General features: G+C 36.3%; 1 protein-coding gene across 7 annotated transcripts in view; it reads left to right on the forward strand.

The window, feature by feature from the left end:
- ZNF644 (zinc finger protein 644) overlaps positions 1 to 21,689 on the forward strand; it is a 114,111-nt gene that overhangs the window by 54,085 nt on the left and 38,337 nt on the right. Inside the window, exon 1 of one of the 7 annotated variants that reach the window (XM_089919842.1) lies at positions 5,540 to 21,599. The exons of 5 other annotated variants lie outside the window; for them this stretch is intronic. Coding sequence is in view for 1 of the 2 variants with exons in the window: in XM_089919850.1 (XP_089775976.1) it covers positions 21,557 to 21,562 (6 nt within the window). In the remaining variant the exon portion in view is untranslated. Of the gene's footprint in view, positions 1 to 5,539; positions 21,600 to 21,689 lie in introns of those variants that run through there. One more of the 7 variants, XM_089919850.1, reaches the window with a different exon arrangement.

Below are 21,689 nucleotides of genomic sequence, written 5' to 3' on the forward strand. Positions count from 1 at the left end.
ATGGTATCAAGTTTTGTCTAATGTTTTTTTCTGCATCAATCGAGATGATCATGTTTTTGTCTGTTCTGTTAATGTAGTGTATTATATCATAGTACATTGATAATTTAGTTTATCATTTACATTGATTGATTTTTACATGTTGAACCATCTTTGTGTTTCAGGAGTAAATCTCACTTGGTTGTATAATAATTCTTTTAATGTGCTGTTGAAGTCAGTTTGCTAGTATTTTATTGAGGATTTTAACATCAGTATTCATCAGGGATATTGAGCTGTAGTTTTTTTGTGTCTTTGTCTGGCTTAGGTATCAGGGTAATGCTGGCTTCCTTTTCAGTTTTGGGGGAGAGTTTCAAGATAATTGGTGTTAATTCTCCTATAAACATTTGGTAGAACTTCCCAGTGAAGCCATCCTGTCCTGGGCTTTTCTATCTTGGGAAGGTTTTGATTACTGCTTTAATCTCCTTACTAGTTATGGATCTGTTTAAATTTTTTATTGCTTCATGTTTCCATTTTCAGAGGTTGATTGTTTTTAGGAATTTATCTCTTTTTGGTTATCCAGTTTTTTGGTGTACAGTTGATCCTGGCATTCTCTTATAATTCTCTTTATTTCTGTGGTATTTTAAGTCCCCTTTCATTTCTTATTTAGTTATTTGGGTCTTCTTTTATTCCTTAGTTAATCTAGCTAAGGACTTGTGAATTTTGCTGATCCCTTCAAAAAGTCAATCCTTTTTTTTCCCCTTGTTTTTCTGTTCTCTGTTTCACTTATCTTTGCTCTAATCTTTATTAATTTTCTTCTGCTAGTGTTTTTCTTTTCTAATTTCTAGAGGTGTAAAGTCAGGTTGTTGATTTAAGATCTTCTTTTTTAATGGAAGTACTTAAATCTGTATACTTACCTTTTAGTACTGCTTTCATTTGTCTTAAGGTATTTTTTAATTTCCCCTTTTCCTTTTCTCTTGACTCATTGGCTGTTTAAGAATGTGTTGTTTAATTTACACAGATTTGTGGATTTTCCAGTTTTCTTTGTGTTGTTGATTTCTAGTTTGATTCCATTTCATCAGAAAAGGTATTTGTGTCATTTGCATCTTTTTGAATTTGTTATGATTTGTTTTATAGCCTAACATGTGGTCTATCCTGGAGCATGTTCCATGTGCACTTGAGAAGAATATGTTTGTTGTTCTTGGGTAGATTATTCTGTGTATGTCTGTTAGGACCTACTGGTCTATAATGTTGTTCTCTATTTCCTTATTGATAATCTATGTTGTTGTTCTATCCATTACTGCTTTCTTTTGTGTTTATCTTTTTGTTGTGTATCATTTTGACTTCTCATTTCCTTTTATGTGTATTTTTCAGTTATTTTCTTGTATTTACCTTGACAATTACAATTAATATCATATACTTATAATAATCTAGTTTAAATTAATACTAACTTTGTTTCAATAGTGTAAAAACTCTGTTTCTATTCCGTTCCATTGGTCCTCTGTTTTGTTGTTACTGTCCCATGTTACATCTGTATATATTAATACTGGCTTTTATGTTTACCTGTGGAGTTGCCTTTCATTATTCTTTCTTTTTATGACTTTGAGTTGCCATAAAGTATCCTTTCATTGCAGTCTGAAGGACTCTCTTTAACATTTCTTGTAGGGCAGGCCTACCAATGATAAACGTTCTCAGCTTTTGTTTATCTGGAATTGTCTTAATTCCTCTTTCATTTTTGAAGTATAATTTTGCTAGGTATAGAATTCTTGGTTCACAGGTGTTTTCTTTCAGCACTTTATAAATATCATGTCAGTGCTTTCTGGCCTCCATAGTTTCTGATGAGAAAGTACCTTTTAATAAGGACCTCTTGTCTATGATCACTTGCTTCTCCATTGCTGCTTTTATTATTCATTCTTTGTCTTTGAATTTTGACAATTTTATATTAATGTGACTTAGTCCGGATCTCTTTCTATTTATCCTACTTGGAGTTTGTTGTGTTCCTTGTTTGATTAGATTCATTCCTTTTCAGGTTTTAGATGTTTATGGCCATTAATTTTTGAAATATTCTTTCTACCTCTTCACTCCTCTACTTCTTTGTCTGTCATTATAAATGTGTTGGTACACTTGGTGGTGTCCACAGGTCTCTTAACCTCTGTTCATTTCTCTTTATTGTTTTTTCTACTCAGACTGCATAATTTCATTTGACTGATTTTCACATTCAGTAATTGTTTCTTCTGCTTGCTCAAATCTACTTTTGAAGCCCACTAGTGAATTTTTCAATTTAATTATTGTGGATTAGTGTGGTGAGGCTGGACATTCTTGCCTTTAGAAGATTTTATTTTAGGAGGAAAGCATTCAGTCTTTGTACCATTAAATATAATGTTAGCAATAGGTGTTTTTAGATGCTCTTTTTCAAGTTGAAGTAGTTTACCTTTATTCCACTTGTTGAGAGTTTTTATCATGAATGAGTGTTGGGTTTTCAATTGATATGCTCATGTTATTTTAAATAATTTTCCAATTTGTAATTCTCCAGTGAAACTATCTTGGCCTAGAGATTTCTTTTTGGGGAGTTTTACAATTTAAATTCAGTGCCCTTAAGAGTTATTGGGGTATTAAAATTTAATTTCATATTTAGTGAGTTGTGGTTGGTTGTGCTTTTCAAGATGTTGGGCCATTTTTTTTTTTGACCACAACAAAAGCAACAGTGATTGCAATTACCAAACATGAAACACACTCATACTATGTCATAATATTGACATTTAGTCCATTAATCCTCCACTGTAACAGCTCCTTTACTTTGCACTGAAAATTGATTTGTATATTTTTTGCCTCTGAGTCCTTGTGGGATTTTTCTTTATTCAAACAGAAAGTCAGAAACATTATAATCATCCTCATCAGTTCACTCAGTCCCATGCAATTAATTATTTTTTCATCTTGATCTTTTGTTAGCACTTTTATGAATTCATCAGTTTTCCACTAGAGTTTGGAAAATGCTTATTCATTCAGTTCAGCAGTATAGTCAGTTACCAGAAACCTGTACTTGTCAGAGTCCTTTCCATGAATTCCTTGAAGATGAAACCCTTTTATAGGAACATTTTTGCAAAAGCATAAGAGTACACCCAGAACTGTCTGTAGATGACAAAAGACTTAGAAATGACCACGGTTAAAGATTTGATGAAAGTTCATAATACACTTGACAAGGAAATTTGGTTATTTCTGAGATATACATTTTAAAGTAATAACTAGAATTATGACTTATAACATTATACCAGAACATATAAGATTTTTAGAAATTTCATGTAATGTCTGAAACGTTTATATTAACATGTTTCCATACAAATAACTCAAAGAAAGTTTAGTATTAGTTGTTTTGTTTGATTTTTTATACTGCAGGTTCTTATTAGTCATCAATTTTATACACATCAGTGTATACATGTCAATCCCAATCGCCCAATTCAGCACAGCACCATCCCCACCCCACCATGGTTTTCCCCCCTTGGTGTCCATATGTTTGTTCTCCACATCAGTGTCTCAACTTCTGCCCTGCAAACCGGTTCATCTGTACCATTTTTCTAGGTTCCACATACATGTGTTAATATACGGTATTTGTTTTTCTCTTTCTAACTTACTTCACTCTGTATGACAGTCTCTAGATCCATCCACATCTCAACAAATGACTCAGTTTCGTTCCTTTTTATGGCTGAGTATTATTCCTTTGTATATATGTACCACAACTTCTTTATCCATTCGTCTGTCGATGGGTACTTAGGTTGCTTCCATGACCTGGCTATTGCAAATAGTGCTGCAATGAACATTGGGGGTGCATGTGTCTTTTTGAATTATGGTTTTCTCTGGGAATATGCCCAGTAGTGGGATTTTGCTGGGTCATACGGTAATTCTATTTTTAGTTTTTTAAAGAACCTTCATACTGTTCTCCATAGTGGCTGTATCAATTTACATTCCCACCAACAGTGCAAGAGGGTTCCCTTTTCTCCACACCCTCTCCAGCATTTGTTGTTTGTAGATTTTCTGATGATGCCCATTCTAAGTGGTGTGAGGTGATACCTCATTGTAGTTTTGATTTGCATTTCTCTAATAATTAGTGATGTTGAGCAGCTTTTCATGTGCTTCTTGGCCATCTGTATGTCTTCTTTGGAGAAATGTCTATTTAGGTCATCTGCCCATTTTTGGATTGGGTTGTTTGTTTCTTTAATATTGAGCTGCATGAGCTGTTTATATGTTTTGGAGATTAATCCTTTGTCTGTTGATTCGTTTGCAAATATTTTCTCCCATTCTGAGGGCTGTCTTTTCCTCTTGTTATGGTTTCCTTTGCTGTGAAAAAGCTTTGAAGTTTCATTAGGTCCCATTTGTTTATTTGTGTTTTTATTTCCATTACTCTAGCAGGTGGATCAAAAAAGATCTTGCTGTGATTTATGTAAAGAGTGTTCTTCCTATGTTTTCTTCTAAGAGTTTTATAGTGTCCGCTCTTACATTTAGATCTCGAATCCATTTTGAGTTTATTTTTGTGTATGGTGTTAGGGAGTATTCTAATTTCATTCTTTTACATGTAGGTGTCCAGTTTTCCCAGTACCACTTATTGAAGAGACTGTCTTTTCTCCATTGTATATCTTTGCCTCCTTTGTCATAGATTAGTTGACCAGAAGTGTGTGGGTTTATCTCTGGGCTTTCTATCTTGTTCCATTGATCTATGTTTCTGTTTTTGTGCCAGTACCATATTGTCTTAATTACTGTAGCTTTGTAGTATAGTCTGAAGTCAGGGAGTCTGATTCCTCCAGCTCCGTTTTTTTCCCTCAGGACTGCTTGGGCTATTCGGGGTCTTTTGTGTCTCCATACAAATTTTGAAATGATTTGTTCTAGTTCCGTAAAAAATGCCATTGGTAATTTGATAGGGATTGCATTGAATCTGTAGATTGCTTTGGGTAGTATAGTCATTTTCACAATATTGATTCTTCCAATCCAAGAACATGGTATATCTCTCCATCTGTTGGTATCATCTTTAATTTCTTTTATCAGTGTCTTACAGTTTTCTGCATGCAGGTCTTTTTTTTCCCTAGGTAGGTTTATTTGTAGGTATTTTATTGTTTTTTTGTTGCAATGGTAAATGGGAGTGTTTCCATAATTTCTCTTTCAGATCTTTCATCATTAGTGTATAGGAATGCAAGAGATTTCTCTGCATTAATTTTGTATCCTGCAACTTTACCAAATTCATTGAGTACCTCTAGTAGTTTTCTGGTGGCATGTTTAGGATTCTCTATGTATAATATCATGTTATCTGCAAACAGTGACAGTTTTACTTCTTCTTTTCCAATTTGTACTCCTTTTATTTCTTTTTCTTCTCTGATTGCCATGGCTAGGACTTCCACAACTATGTTGAATAATAGTGGTGAGAGTGGACATCCTTGTCTTGTTCCTGATCTTAGAGGAAATGGTTTCAGTTTTTCACCATTGGGAATGATGTTTGCTGTGGGTTTGTCGTATATGGCCTTTATTATGTTGAGGTAGGTTCCCTCTATGCCCACTTTCTGGAGAGTTTTTATCATAAATCGGTGTTGAATTTTGTCAAAAGCCTTTTCTGCATCTATTGAGATGATCATATGGTTTTTCTTCTTCAATTTGTTAATATGGTGTATCACATTGATTGATTTGTGTATATTGAAGAATCCTTGCATCCCTGGGATAAATCCCACTTGATCATGGTGTATGATCCTTTTAATGTGTTGTTGGATTCTGTTTGCTAGTATTTTGTTGAGGATATTTGCATCTATATTCATCAGTGATATTGGTCTGTAGTTTTCTTTTTTGGTAGTATCTTTGTCTGGTTTTGGTATTAAGGTGATGGTGGCCTCATAGAATGAGTTTGGGAGTGTTCCTTTCTCTGCAGTTTTTTGGAAGAGTTTGAGAAGGTTGGGTGTTAGCTCTTCTCTAAATGTTTGATAGAATTCACCTTTGAAGCCATCTGGTCCTGGACTTTTGTTTGTTGGAAGATTTTAAATTACAGTTTCAATTTCATTACTTGTGATTTGGTCTGTTCACATTTTCTGTTTCTTCCTGGTTCAGTCTTGGAAGGTTATACCTTTCTAAGAATTTGTCCATTTCTTCCAGGTTGTCCATTTTATTGGCATAGAGTTTCTAGTAGTAGTGTCTTAGGATGCTTTGTATTTCTGCGATGTCTGTTGTAACTTCTCCTTTTTCATTTCTAATTTTATTGATTTGAGTCCTCGCCCTCTTTTTCTTGATGAGTCTGGCTAATGGTTTATCAATTTTGTTTATCTTCTCAAAGAACCAGCTTTTAGTTTTATTGATCTTTCCTATTATTTTCTTTGTTTCTTTTTCATTTTTTTCTGCACTGTTCTTTATGATTTCTTTCCTTCTGCTAGCTTTGGGTTTTGTTTGTTCTTCTTTCTCTAGTTCATTTAGGTGTAAGATTAGATTGTTTACTTGAGATTTTTCTTGTTTCTTGAGGTAGGCTTGTATAACTTCCCTCTTAGAACTGCTTTTGCTGCATTCCATAGGTTTTGGATCATCGTGTTTTCATTGTCATTTGTCTCTAGGTATTTTTTGATTTCCTCTTTGATTTCTTCAGTGATCTCTTGGTTATTTAGTAACATATTTTTTAGCCTCCATGTGTTTCTGTTTTTTACGTTTCTTTCCCTGTAATTCATTTCTGAACTCATAGCGTTGTGGTTAGAAAAGATGCTTGATATGATTTCAATTTTCTTAAATTTACTGAGGCTTGATTTGTGATCCAAGGTGTGATCTATCCTGGAGAATGTTCCGTGCGCTCTTGAGAATTAAGTGTAATCTACAGTTTTTGGATGGAATGTCCTGTAAATATCAATTAAGTCTATTTGGTCTGTTGTGTCATTTAAAGCTTCTGTTTTCTTATTTATTTTCATTTTGGATGATCTGTCCATTGGTGTAAGTGAGGTGTTAAAGTCCCCCACTATTTTTGTGTTACTGTCGATTTCCTCTTTTATAGCTGTTAGCAGTTGCCTTATGTATTGAGGTGCTCCTGTGTTGGGTGCATATATATTTATAATTGTTATATCTTCATCTTGGATTGATCCCTTGATCATTATGTAGTGTCCTTCCTTGTCTCTTGTAACATTCTTTATTTTAAAGTCTATTTTGTCTGATATGAGTATAGCTACTCTAGCTTTCTTTTGATTTCCATTTGCATGGAATATCTTTTTCCATCCACTCACTTTCAGTCTGTATGTGTCTCTACGTCTGAAGTGGGTCTCTTGTACACAGCATATATGTGGATCTTGTTTTTGTATCCATTCAGCAAGCCTGTGTGTTTTTGTTGGAGTATTTAATGCATTCACGTTTAAGGTAATTATCGATATGTATGTTCCTATGACCATTTTCTTAATTGTTTTGGGTTTGTTTTTGTAGATCCTTTTCTTCTCTTGTGTTTCCCACTTAGAGAAGTTCTTTTAGCATTTGTTGTAGAGCTGGTTTGGTGGTGCTGAATTCTCTTAGCCTTTGCTTCTCTGTAAAGTGTTCAATTTCTTCATCGAATCTGAATGAGATCCTTACTGGGTAGAGTAATCTTGGTTGTAGGTTCTTCCCTTTCATCACTTTAAGTATATCATGCCACCCCCTTCCGGCTTCTAGAGTTTCTGCTGAGAAATCAGATGTTAACCTTATGGGAGTTCCCTTGTGTGTTGTTTGTCATTTTTCCCTTGCTGCTTTCAATAATTTTTCTTTGTCTTTAATTTTTGTCAATTTGATTACTGTGTGTATTGGCATGTTTCTCCTTGGGTTTATCCTTTATGGGACTCACTGCGCTTCCCGGTCTTTGGTGGCTATTTCCTTTCCCATGTTAGGCAAGTTTTCGACTATGATCTCTTCAGATATTTTCTCTGGTCCTTTCTCTCTCTCTTCTCCTTCTGGGACCCCTATAATGCGAATGTTTTTGCGTTTAATGTTGTCCCAGAGGTCTCTTAGTCTGTCTTCATTTCTTTTCATTCATTTTTCTTTATTCTGTTCCGCAGCAGTGAATTCCACCATTCTGTCTTCCAGGTCACTTATCTGTTCTTCTGCCTCAGTTATTCTGCTATTGATTCCTTCTAGTGTAGTTTTCATTTCAGTTATTGTATTGTTCACCTCTGTTTGTTTGTTCTTTAATTCTTCTAGATCTTTGTTAAATATTTCTTGCATCTTCTCGATCTTTGCCTCCATTGTTTTTCCGAGGTCCTGGATCATCTTCACTATCATTATTCTGAATTCTTTTTCTGGAACGTTGCCTATCTCCACTTCATTTGGTTTTTCTGGGGTTTTATCTTGTTCCTTCATGTGGTACATAGCCCTCTGCCTTTTCATCTTGTCTATCTTTCTGTGAATGTGATTTTTGTTCCACAGGCTGCAGGATTGTAGTTCTTGCTTCTGCTCTCTGCCATCTGGTGGATGAGGCTGTCTAAGAGGCTTGATGGGAGGGACTGGTGGTGGGTAGAGCTGACTGTTGCTCTGGTGGGCAGAGCTCGGTAAAACTTTAATCCACTTGACTATTGATGGGTGTGGCTGGGTTCTCTCCCTGTTGGTTGTTTGGTCTGAGGCAACCCAACACTGGAGCCTACCTGGGCTCTTTGGTGGGGCTAATGACAGACTCTGGGAGGGCTCACACCAAGGAGTACTTCCCAGAACTTCTGCTGCCGGTGTCCTTGTCCCCACCATGAAACAAAGCCACCCCCCGCCTCTGCAGGAGACCCTCCAACACTAGCAGGTAGGTCTGGTTCAGTCTCCCCCGGGGTCACTGCTCCTTCCCCTGGGTCCCGATGCACACGGTACTTTGTGTGTGCCCTCCAAGAGTGGAGTCTCTGTTTCCCCCAGTCCTGTCGAAGTCCTGCAATCAATTCCCACTAGGCTTCAAAGTCTGATTCTTTAGGAATTCCTCCTCCCATTGCCAGACTCCCAGGTTGGGAAGCTCAGAACCTTCACTGCAGTGGGTGGACTTCTGTGGTATAAGTGTTCTCCAGTCTGTGAGTCACCCACCCACCAGTTATGGGATTTGATTTTATTGTGATTGCACCCCTCCTACTATCTCATTGTGGCTTCTCCTTTGTCTTTGGATGTGGGGTATCTTTTTTGGTAATTTCCAGTGTCTTCCTGTCGATGATTGTCCAGCAGCTAGTTGTGATTCTGGTGTTCTCTCAAGAGGGAGTGAGAGCACGTCCTTCTACTCTGCCATTTTGGTTCCTCTCCCTGGGCCATTTAATCAAATTGTTAAAGTTATGTTTGTAAGTTGTTCATAGTATGCCCTTAATTATCCTTACAATGTTTAAAGGGTCTATGGTGATATCTCATTTCATTATTAAATTGACAAATTTTTTTTTAATCTTTATCATTCTTGCTGGAAGTTTATTAATTTTATTGATTTTTTTCGTATAACTAGCTTTTTGTTTCAGTGATTTTTCTGTTTTCAATTTCATTTATTTCTGCTGTTATACTTATTATTTCCTTCTTTTTGCTTGCTTTGGATTTATTCTGCTCTTCTTTTTCTTTTCAAATGTAACATTTAATGGTATAAATTTAAGTTTCCCTGTCAGCATTGCTTTAGCTGCATCTCTTATATTTTGATAAGTTGTATTTTCATTTTCATTAAGTTCTCGTTTTTTTTTGTTTGTTTGTTTTTGTGGTACGCGGGCCTCTCACTGTTGTGGCCTCTCCCGTTGCGGAGCACAGACTCCGGATGCGCAGGCTCAGCAGCCATGGCTCACGGGCCCAGCCACTCTGCGGCATGTGGGATCTTCCCGGACGGGGGCACAAACCCGTGTCCCCTGCATCGGCAGGCAGATTCTCAACCACTGTGCCACCAGGGAAGCTCTAGGTTCTCATTTTTTAAATTTTCTTTGAGAATATTTGAGCCATGGATTATTTAGAAGTATGTTGTTCAATTTTCAGTTGACAGAGATTTTCCTTTTATTTTTTCATTACCAGTTTCTAGTTTGATTACCATTCTTTTAAATTTGTTCAGGTTTGTTTTATTGCTGAGGGTATTGTCTATCTTCATAAATGTTTCATAGGCACTTGGATAAAATATCTATTTCTCTGTTGCTGGTTGGAATGTTTTAAGTATTTCAGTTAGAGCCTGTTGGTTGATCGTTTTCAGATTTTTTTATATTCTTGCTGATTTTCTTTAGTAGTTGAATCAGTTGCTGAGAGAAGAGTGTTAAAGTCTCCAACAGCAATTGTGGATTTGTCTGTTTCTTTTTAGTTTTATCAGTTTTTGTTTAGTGTATTTTGAGGTTGTGTTGTTTGGTATAACACATTTAGGATCATTGTCTTCCTGGTGGGTTGATTTTATCATTATTTAATGTCCCTGTTGATCACTAGTAATTTTCTTTGTTTTTAAGTTTGTTTTACCAGATATTAGTGTTTGCATGGCATATCTTTTTCCATTCTTTTATTTTCAGCCTACTTATGTCACTGAATTTGAAATAAGTTTCTTGTAAGCTGTATATAGTAAGGTTGTGTTTTTTTTAATCTACTCTGTCATTTTCTTTCTTTTGATATATTTAGATTATTTACATTTAAGGTAATTTTTGATGTTTTCTCTGGTTGTTGTTACTCTTTTCTTGCCTTATGATGGGTTACTTAAACAGTTTTTTAAGGGTTCCCTTTTTGTTCTGTGTGCAATGCATTTTTGATGTCTCTCTGTATGTCCTAATCTCTCTTTATAAAGACACCAGCCAGACTGGATTAGTGCCCACCCTAGTTACCTCTGTTTAACTTAGTTACCTCTTTAAAGGCCTTGTCTCAAATATGACTACATTCTGAGGTACTGGGGCTTAAGGCTTCAATATATGATTTGCGGGAGAGGTGGGGTGGAGACGTAATTCAGTCTATAACAGTAAGTTTCAAGTGTTCTCCTATGTAACTGAATTAAAGAGTTAAATGAAATTATTTGGAATTGTTTTTTTCTAACCATTTTAAACCATTCTCTTAGAGTGTAATAACAAGGTGTGAGGCATCAAGTCAGATATGTAAGTTTCAGTTTGCTGTGGCAAGTAGGTATGCATCTGTGTCATCTGAGAGGTATATTAAAGTACTTAGAACAAAAGTCGTAAATCTGGGAGGCAGTTATAGCCTTGTTTTATATCATTTATGATACAAATTTGTTTTAAAAATTCATTTTGACCCATTTTAATTATCATTATGATGTTGTCATAAAGAAACAGTAAATGTTTGTAGTATATGCCAGATTTATACAAGTCAATCTGGAGATAGTTACTGTTTAGGCACCTGAAAGTGAATGATAGAACAGTTAATGTTGTAGAGATTTATATTATTCATATGTAGTAGAAATAGTAGAATTACTAATAGAAATTAGTAGAAATATTAAATAAGCTTTTATCTTTTGTGTACACAATGATGGCTAGGGAAAGGCTACTCAGAAACATGCAGTATGTCTAGATAAGACAATTGAAGTTAATAAAAAGAAAGTTTGCTTTGTTTAATTACCAAAATTGACTGATTGCAGGCTTTATTATTCACTTATAGTTAGTCTACTTTATCTGTATCTCTTCATTAGTATTCAAGCACATTCTAGTTGCTTAAAAACACAGTGTATATAACAAAAGACATGGTGCATGTTCTCTTCGAACTTCAGTTCAGTGGGAGAGATACATTAAACAATGATAATATCAATTGAATATTTGAAAGATATTAGTGCTCTGAAAGGAGCAGTTCTTCAAAAGCATATGATAAAGGAACTTGACAGAGTGTTTGAGGAAACCTTTCTAGAGTAAGGGATGTTTAAGCTTTGATCTGAAGGAAAATTATGAGCTAAGGTTAACTGAATTTATGTGATAGAGGGCTGGGGAGAGGAGAGCAGAGGAGTCCAGACCAAAGAAACTCCATCTGCAGAGGCTTTGTGATGAGAAGGAATATGCTGGGAAATTTGAGAGGGCCAATGTAGTTGAATCCCTGAAAACTGTTAGGAGGAAAGTGTGTGACAAGACTAGAAAGGTAGGCAGGGTCCAGCAAAGCCATTTCAGCTATGTTAAAAGATTTGGGGTTTCCTCTGTCTTGAGACAGAGGAAAACATTGTGTTCCACAGAGGAGTAATGAACTTGAAGAGATCACCCTGCCGATATGTGTGAAGAATTGGTTAGAAAGGAACAAATAGATCCATTGAGAAAGCGCAGATGCATTAATTCTGTAAAATTCTTTCTGCTTATGATAGTACACACAAAAAAGTAGTCACTCCAGGTACTGTTTTAGATAACAGGGGTGTATCAGTGAACAAAACATAAGTCTCTGCCCTCAAAGAGCTTACTTTGTAGTTGGGAAGAGAAAACAGATAATCAAATAACTATATCATCTTTCAGGTGTTAGTAAGTACTGTATTAGTACTTACTATTAGTAAGAAAGGTAAAACCAGATGGGGAGATAAAGAGAGACTGAGAGTGCTGTGTTATTAAGGATGGTCTAAGAAGAACTGAGGAGGAGATAACTGGAACTGAAGGAACAGATCTGCATATCCCATATATTTGGAGGAAGAGTTCCAGGCAGAGAACACTAAGTACTAAGTACAGAGTATGTGGGGCCTGGTCAAGGAAGAGCAAGGAGGCCGGTGTAGCTGAGGTACAGTGAGAAGAGGGAGAGTGTTAGGAGATGAGGTCTAGGACTAAGTGCATTATAGTTGGGTTGGATGTGAACTATATAACACTTATCACTTTGATATTTTATATATATAGCTTTATACTAAAATTTAGTAATTTCTTTTGCTGGTAATTGTTCATGAAATTAAAATAGTATTATTAAACTTCTGGACTTAATTCCAGTGATTGGAGGGGGGAGGGGGGTTCCCCCACACCACCAAGCATTTCTCCAGATACCAGTTGGTGTCCTACTATTCAACTCAGTCCTGACACTATCTACCCAGAGACAGCATCAGATTCCACAATAAGGGTTTAGTCCAGAAGACTACACTCCCCCTCCGCCCAATCACACACACACACTTCCGATGCCATTTGCAAGCCCAGGTTGTCACCTATGCTTCTGACTAATTGGCTACAGTTTGGAGGTTGTCACGACCCTGTCCTTGGACTTCAGATGCCAGTTTCAAGGCCAGGTTTTTACCTGTTCTTCTGGCCAACTGGCTCTAAATCAGAGCTTCCCATGACCCCCTCATTGGGTTCAGTTAATTTGCTAGTGTGGCTCACAGACCTTCAGGAAATCCATTTGCTCACTAGATTACCACTTTATTATAAAAGGATATAATTCAGGAACAGCCAGATGGAAACGATGCATAGGGGTAAGTATGTGGGAAAGGGGCTCAGAACTTCTATGCCGTCTTCAGGTAAGCCCCTCTCCCAGTACCTCCATGTGTTCACCAACCCAGAAGCTCTCTGTACCTCATCCTTTTGGGTATTTATGGAGGCTGCGTCACATAGGCATGATTGATTAAATCATTCACCATTGGTGATTGATCCAACCTTCAGCCCCTCTCCCTTACCTGGAGGTCAGGGGAGTTGGGCTGAAAGTACAAAATCACACAGTTGGCTCCTCTGGCAATCAGTCCCCATTCTTAGGTGCTTGCCAGAAGTCCCCATTAACATAACAAAAGACACCTTTGTAGCTCTCCTGACAGGAAATGAAGGATTTTAGGAACTCTGTGCCAGAAACGGGAAGACCAAATACATGTTCCTTACTATAAGTCACAATATCACAAATATTCTGTCATTTAACAACTTTTAAGAGCTATTTCTGTCTTCTTTTTAAATAAAAATATAGTCTTATCAAAAATACACAAATACAGAAGAGTAGTGTTGCTGCTTGAATTTCCTACCCCCTATACAAACCCCAAATTCACATGTTGAAGTCCTAATCCCCAGTACCTAAGAGTAGTACCTTATTTGGAGATAGGGTCTTTTACAGAGGTAATCAAGTTAAAGTTAGGTCCTTAGGGTGGATCCTAATCCAGTTATGACTGGTGTCCTTATAAAAAGGGGAAATTTGGACACAGAGACAGGTATAGAGGGAAGACAGTTTGAAACAAAATAGGAAGATGATCTACGTATGAGCCAAGGAGAGACCTGAAATAGATCCTTTCCTCACAACCCCGAGAAGGGATCAGCCCTACTGTCACCTTAATTTTGGAGTTCTAGCCTTAAGTCACCCAGTCTGTAGTTCTTTGTTACAGGACTGCTAGCAAACTAATACAGGTATTAACTGAAAAGCAGAAGTTTCTTTTTTTCTCTATTCTGACTCTCCTCACTCTCTCCCAACACTTACAAGGGTAGCAGATTGTTATGAAACCTTCGGGTCTTTTACTGTATGTGTTTTATTAATTTCTAGAGCAACTTAAGTCTTTTAAGAAAATATGGAATTAAAAAACAAGCAACATACACCTGAAACTAACACAACATTGTAAATCAACTATAGTCCAATAAAAATTTTTTTAAAAAGAGCAGCAAAAAGTAAAGTCTACAGCACTATATTCATAGTTACTTACTTTCTATGAAAAATTTAACTTTGAAACTGTAAGACCATCTCAGTAATACATACAACTTTTTTCTTAAAAGATTGACCTATTTTGTTTTGTTTTTAAACTTTTATACCAAGATACTTCACAATCTTATTTCCTTTAATTTATTACTTTATTAAGATTGATTTTTCCATTCCAGTATTATATTCCATTATAACCTTTTCTATTGCTTCTGCATGGTATTTTGGAAAAAGAATTTGCTACCACTTGGTGGCACTACTTGGCTTAAAAATGAATCAGATTGTCTGCCGTTAACTGTACGCCGTTCCACTTAAATGACTAAATTCAGAGGGGATCTATTTGATATTAAGCAACTTAATATTATAAATGTTTGGTCCTTATTTTGTAAATAAAATAATAATTGGTGTTGTAAAACTGCATTTTATTAAAATGTCATATGGAATATAAAAACAAACCAATCCTTAGTTTGATGGGGAGGGAAAGCCTACAGATTTTTGATAGAAACCTCCTTTATTTAGTCCAGGCATTATTTATATTCTGCCTTAAACCTCTATGTGTCTAAATTTTAGAAAAATATATTTTTAATATTAGAAGCAAACATCTTCAACTTTCCTTTAATATTAATATTTTCTAAGACGTGTATTTTATTTTGTCTTATATAAAACTAAGATATTAGATTTTTTTAGGTGATCAAAATAAATGACACATGTAGGAAAACAAATTTAAAGTATATTTTATTATGTCTTCCTGCAACATACTAAAAACTCAGGCAGTCATTTTTAATATATTTTATTTGTTTTATTTAATTAGGCAAAGGATCTTGAAGTGTAAGATGTGGAAAGTTATGATGTCCCCAGACATGATTTTTACTTCTAAACAATTGATATATAATACCATAAAGCTAAAGTATTTGTGTAGTTATTGTTTTCTGGGTTGCATATACAGCATATAAAAGGTAATGCCCCATGTCTTTTTTTTTTTTTTTTTCCTCTTTCCGGGCCGTGCCACACGGCTTGCAGAGCTTAATTCCCCAACCAGGTATCGAACCTGGCCCCCCCCACAGTGAAAGTGCCAGGTCCTAACCACTGGACCGCCAGGGAATGGACCGCCAGGAATTCCCCACCCATGTCTTTTTCAAAATTGAAATATAATACATACAGGAAACTGTACTAAGTATACAGCTGAGTGAATCGTCACAAAGTAAACACTCCATGACCACCATAAATCAAGAAATAGAATACTGCCAGCAACCAGAAGCCTCCTATGCTTCCTTTCCCAAGCACTCTCCCTTTCCCATTTCCTGGAGTAACGATTACCTGGCTTCAAAGACGGTAGCTTTTTTTTAAACCTGTTTTTGGACTTTTATAAAAATAGAATTATATAGTAGTAGCATTTTGTCTCTGTCATGTTTGGGAGATTCATGTATGTTATCAGCTACCAATATAACTGTAGCTCCCTTGTACTATTTTATCACCATTTATCTTTTTACTGTTGGACATTTGGACTGAGTAATACTGTCATGAACATTCCTGTAAATGTTTCATGGGGTACATGTGCAACATTTATGTGGGATATATACCAGAAGTAGAATAACTGGGTCATTGGTGTGTGTATGTTCAAATTTAGAAGATAATGCAAGAATTGTTTTCAGAGTCATTGTACCTATCCCATCAACAGAATATGAGGATTCCTATTGCTCTGTATTCTCACCAACACTTGGTATTAATAGCCTCTTTAATTTTAGCCCTTCTGAAGGATACATTTCCGTGATTCCAAATGAAATTGAGTACTTTTTCTTGAATTTATTGGCCGTTTGGATATCCTCTTTTTTATTATTATTACTATTTAATTACTATTTAATATTTAATAAAATAATACTATTTTATTAGTAGTATTTACTATTATTATTACTATTTACTATTATTACTATTTAGCTTTCTATATTACTGATTTATAGGAGTTACATATTTTATGGATGAGCCCTTTTTTTCCTGCTGGAAAGGAACAGTAGGAAAGAACAGTTCTTTTCCTTCTGTTTTTAGGAGTTTTTATATATGCTAGATACAAATCTTCTGTTAGTTACATATGTTAAAAAAATATATCCATTTTGTCTTGATTTTCACCCTCTTAATGTTACCTTTTGATGAAAGGAAGGTCTTAATTTTAGTGTAGTCTGATTTATCATTGTTTTCCCTTATAGTCAATGCTGCTTGTGTCCTGTCTAAGAAGTCTTTCTCTGCTCCAAGAACATGAATGAAGATATTCTCTTATGTTACCTTCTACTATGTATCCTCTAGTGGTTCTCAACTAGGGGCACTTCACCCTGCCCTCATGCCACACCTTCCACCCCATGGGTAGGACATTTGGCAGTGTTCAGAGACATTGTTAGTTTTCACAACTGGGTGGGTGGAGTACTCCTGGCATCTAGTGGGTTGGCTAGGGATGCTACTAGACATTCTGCAGTGCACAGAATGCTAAGTATTCTACAGTGCACAAAAAAGTTAATTTAGCCTAAAGTTTCACTAGTGCTGATGAGGTTTAGAGACACTGTCCTAGAGGCTTTATTATTTTGCTTTCTACTTTCTATCTAGAATTGGTTATTGTATATTACTTTGTATGTTGTTTATGATGCATTTAGATTTACCTTCTACCTAGAACTTATTCTAGATATTATATGACATATAGAGGTCACCTTTTTTTTTTTTTTATGGATGTACATTTTATGCAACATCATTTGTTGAAAAGATTGTTTCCCAGCTGCTCTGCAGTATTAACTTTGTAATAAATCAAGGGACCATATATGTATGAATCTGTTTCTGGGCTCTATTTTTTTCCATTGGTCTACTTTATCTACCCTTGCACCAAAACTATGCTGTTTTAATTAACATGGCATTATAACAAGTCTTCATGTTCAATGAGGCAAGTTTTCCTACCTTGTTCTTCTTGGCTCTTTGCAGTTCCATATAAATTTTTACTGTCACATTGTCAGTTTTACAAAAATTGAATTGAGAAGGAGTTGACATCTTTATGTTATTAAATCTTCCAATCCATGAATGTCATATCCTTTCATTTATTTAGGTCACTGAGTCTCAAACTCTGTGTTCTCAAGATCCATTTAAACTCTAAAAAAACCTTTTTTTAATCTGGTTTTGGGGAGCAAGAATATCCTATCAAATATTTACATAAATAACATACTTTTGTTTTGGGGAACAAGAATATCCTATTAAATGTTAACATAAATAATATAATTTTGTGAAAAATATACTTTCCAAAACAAAATTTAGTGAGAATAGTGTTACATTTTTGCAAATCTCTTTTATGTCTAGTTTAATGGAAGACAGCTGGATTCTCATACCTGCTCTGCTTTAATCCGTTGAGATAGCACAAGTCGTATAGACTGGAAAACTCTGTTGTACACTGTGAGAGAATGAGAGTGAAAAAGGCAAATAAGGTCTTATTAGTAATATTATGAAAACAGTTGTGATTTTGAGAATCCCCTGATAGGGTTTCAGGGACCCCCAGGGGTCCACAGACCACACTTTTGGGAGCTGTTGCCCTAGAGATTGCAACATGCATCCTTGACCAGTAAGAGTCTAATTAATTTACCTTATATCTTTCCAGACAATGTGAGGAGCCTAAAACACTTTAATTCCATTAATCACCCCCCTCACCCTTTGCTCGGTTTATTTGCTATAATACTCACCTGTTTTTAACTCCATATATATGTTATTTTTAAATTTTTTATTATTTATTTTTTTGTGTGGTACGCGGGCCTCTCACTGCTGCGGCCTCTCCCGCCGTGGAGCACAGGCTCCAGACGCGCAGGCTCAGCGGCCATGGCTCACGGGCCCAGACGCTCCGCAGCATGTGGGATCCTCCCGGACCAGGGCACGAACCCACGTTCCCTGCATCGGCAGGCGGACTCTCAACCACTGCGCCACCAGGAAAGCCCCTCCATATATATTTTAATCGCCATGAGACATCATCATTATTTTATGTCAGTATTTTAGATTTACCCAAGTTAACATTTTTAGCGCTTTTTATTTCTGCCTGCATCTTCAGTTCTCCACCTTCAGTCATTTCCCTTTTTTGAAGAATACCCTTTAGTATATACTTTGGTATAGACTTGTGCTGAGAAATTCCCCTCAGTTTTTTTTTTCTGGTCATGTTCTGTATTTCACCTTCACTTTTTTTTTTTGCGGTACGCGGGCTTCTCACTGTTGTGGCCTCTCCCGTTGCAGAGCACAGGCTCCGGACGCGCAGGCTCAGCGGTCATGGCTCACGGGCCTAGCCGCTCCGCGGCATGTGGGACCTTCCCGGACCGGGGCACGAACCCGTGTCCCATGCGTTGGCAGGCCGACTCTCAACCACTGCGCCACCAGGGAAGCCCTCACCTTCACTTTTGAATGACAGTTTTTTACTGGTTAGAATGCTGGCTTGGCCATCATTTTCTTTTAATTAGGCCATTATCCCTTTGTGTTCTGGCTTCTGTTGTTTCTGTTGAGAAATTAGGTGCTACTCCTGTCAACATCTTCCAACCAAAAAGACCAGCAAAGAACACCTATAGTTGAACATGGTTTTTACTTGTTGAAGTGAAAGATTCTTCATAGTATAGGGAATTTGGGGGTATCTTTTTAAGAGGGTATTAGAGCCTATTATAGGATTGGACTTTGGTTGGGTAATTTTAGAGAGGAGCTAACGAAGTAGAAGTTTGCTCTAAATTAGATGTTGTCAGAACATGGGCACATTTGACTGCCATCTTTTTTTTTTTTAATTGAGGTGAAATTTACATAACATGCAGTTAATCATATTAAGTGTACAATTCAGTGGTATTTAGTATATTCACAATATACTTTCCTTTCTCATTTCAAAGGTGTTTCAGCACCCTGTAAACGTTAGGTAATCATTTCCAATTCCCCCCTTCTACTATCACCTGGTACCCTTTACTTTCTGTCTCTATGGATTTACCTATTTTTGCTATTTCAAATGAAAGGAATCGTACAATGATTCTTTATGTCTGACTTCTTTCACTTAGCATATTTTCAAGGTTCATCCAAGTTGTAGTATGTACTTCGTTCCTTTTTTTGGCTATTATGAATAATGATGCTGTAAACATTCATGCACAATTTTCTGTGTGTACGTAAGTTTTCATTTCTCCTGGATATATATCTAGGAGTTGAATAGCTGGGTTACGTGGTAATTCTTTGTTACCTTTTTTAAGAACGCCCAACGGTTTTCCACAGTGGGTACATTGTTTCAGTTTCTCACCAGCAATGTATGGGGTCTCTATTTCTCCACATTCTCATCAACACTTGTTATTTTCCAGGTTTTTTTTTGGTTTTTTTTAATTAAAGCTATTCTAATGGGTGTGAAGTGGTACCTTATTGTGGTTTTCATTTGAGTTTTCTTAATGACCAAGAGGGTGAACATCTTTTCATGGGCTTGTTAGCCATTTGTGTATCTTCATTTGAGAAATGTCGATTTAAGTCCTTTGCCTATTTTAAAAATTGGGTTTTTTTTCTTTTTGTTGTTGAGCTGTTTATATATTCTGGATACTAAACCCTTACCAAATATATCTTGATAATGTCCTTTGCACAGAAGTTTTGGTGAAGTCCAAATTATCTATTTTTTTCATTTGTTCATCATGTTTTTGGTGTCAATTCTAAGAATTCATTGTCAAATCCAACATCATAAAGATCCATCCCTAAGCCTTATTCTAAGAGCAATAGCAGTTTTAGTTCTTATGTTTATGTTGTTGGTCCATTTTGATTTAATTTCTGTAGATGAAATGAGGCAGGGGTTCAGCTTCATTCTTTTACATGTGATTGTTCAGTTGTCCCAGCACCATTTGTTGAAAGACTGTTCTTTCCCCATCGAATGGTCTTGGCACCTTTTTAAAAATCAGTTGGCCAGGGCTCCCCTGGCGGCGCAGTGGTTGAGAGTCCGCCTGCCGATGCATGGGACACGGGTTCATGCCCTGGTACGGGAAGATCCCAAATGCCGGTCCCGTGAGCCATGACCACTGAGCCTGTGCATCCGGACCTTGTGCTCCGCAACGGGAGAGGCCACAACAGTGAGAGGCCCGTGTACCGCATAAAAAAAAAAAAAATCAGTTGGCCATAGATGTTTGGACTTATTTCTGGATTCTCAAATGTATTCCATTGGTCTATATATCTACCCTTATTCCAGTACCACACTGATTACTATAGCTTTGTAGTAAATTTTAAAGTTATTATGAGTCCCCCTACTTTATTTCTTTTTCATTGTTTTTGCTCTTAAGGCCCCCTTACAGTTCCGTATGAATTTTAGGATCAGCTTATCCGTTTCTATTTAAAAAGGCCATTAGAACTTTGATAGGGATTGCATTGAATCTGTAGATCACTTTGGGAAGTATTGTCATCTTAACAATATCTTGTTTTCTAATCCATGAACATGGGATGCCTTTCCATTTATTTAGGCCTTCTTTAATTTCTTTCAGCAGTGTTTTGTAATTTTTCAGTGTATAAGTCTTTCACCTTCTTGGTTGCATTTATTTCTAGGTATTTTATTTTGAATGCTTTTGTAAATAGAATTTTCTTAATTTCCTTTTTGGATCATTCATTGCTAACATAGAGAAACACGATTGATTTATGTTTGTTTATCTTATACGTGCAAGTTTGCTGAAGTTGTTTATTATGTTAGCTCTAGTAAGTTTTTTGTGTGGAATCTGTGGGCTTTTCTATACAGGCATACCTCGTTTTATTGCACTTCACTTTATTGTGTTGCAGATACTCCATTTTTTACAAATTGAAGGTTTGTGGCAACCATGTGTTGAACAAGTCTGTTGGCACCAGTTTTCCAACAACATTTGCTCACTTGATATCTCTGTTACATTTTGGTAATTATTGGAATATTTCAAACTATCAAATAGCATTGCATGCTACAGAGAAATTGTTCATGAAAGAAAGAGTCAATCGATGCAGCAATCTTCATTGTTGTCTTATTTTAAGAAATTGTCACAGTCACCCCAATCTTCAGCAACCACCACTCTGATCAGTCAGCAGTCGTCAACACTGAGGCAAGACCCTCCACCAGCAAAAAGATTACAACTTGCTGAAGGCTTGGATGATGGTTAGCATTTTTTAGCAATACAGTATTTTTAATTAAGGTATGTGCATTGTTTTTTTTTTTAGACCTAATGTCATGGCACACTTAATCGACTGTAATAGACTCTGGAAAAGCCAGGGGACTGGGGTCC

Source organism: Delphinapterus leucas, chromosome 1, assembly GCF_059928025.1.
Source record: "Delphinapterus leucas isolate spDelLeu-1000000601 "Yukka" chromosome 1, BTC_Dleu_Yukka2, whole genome shotgun sequence".
In the NCBI taxonomy this organism is placed as follows: Eukaryota; Metazoa; Chordata; class Mammalia; order Artiodactyla; family Monodontidae; genus Delphinapterus; species Delphinapterus leucas.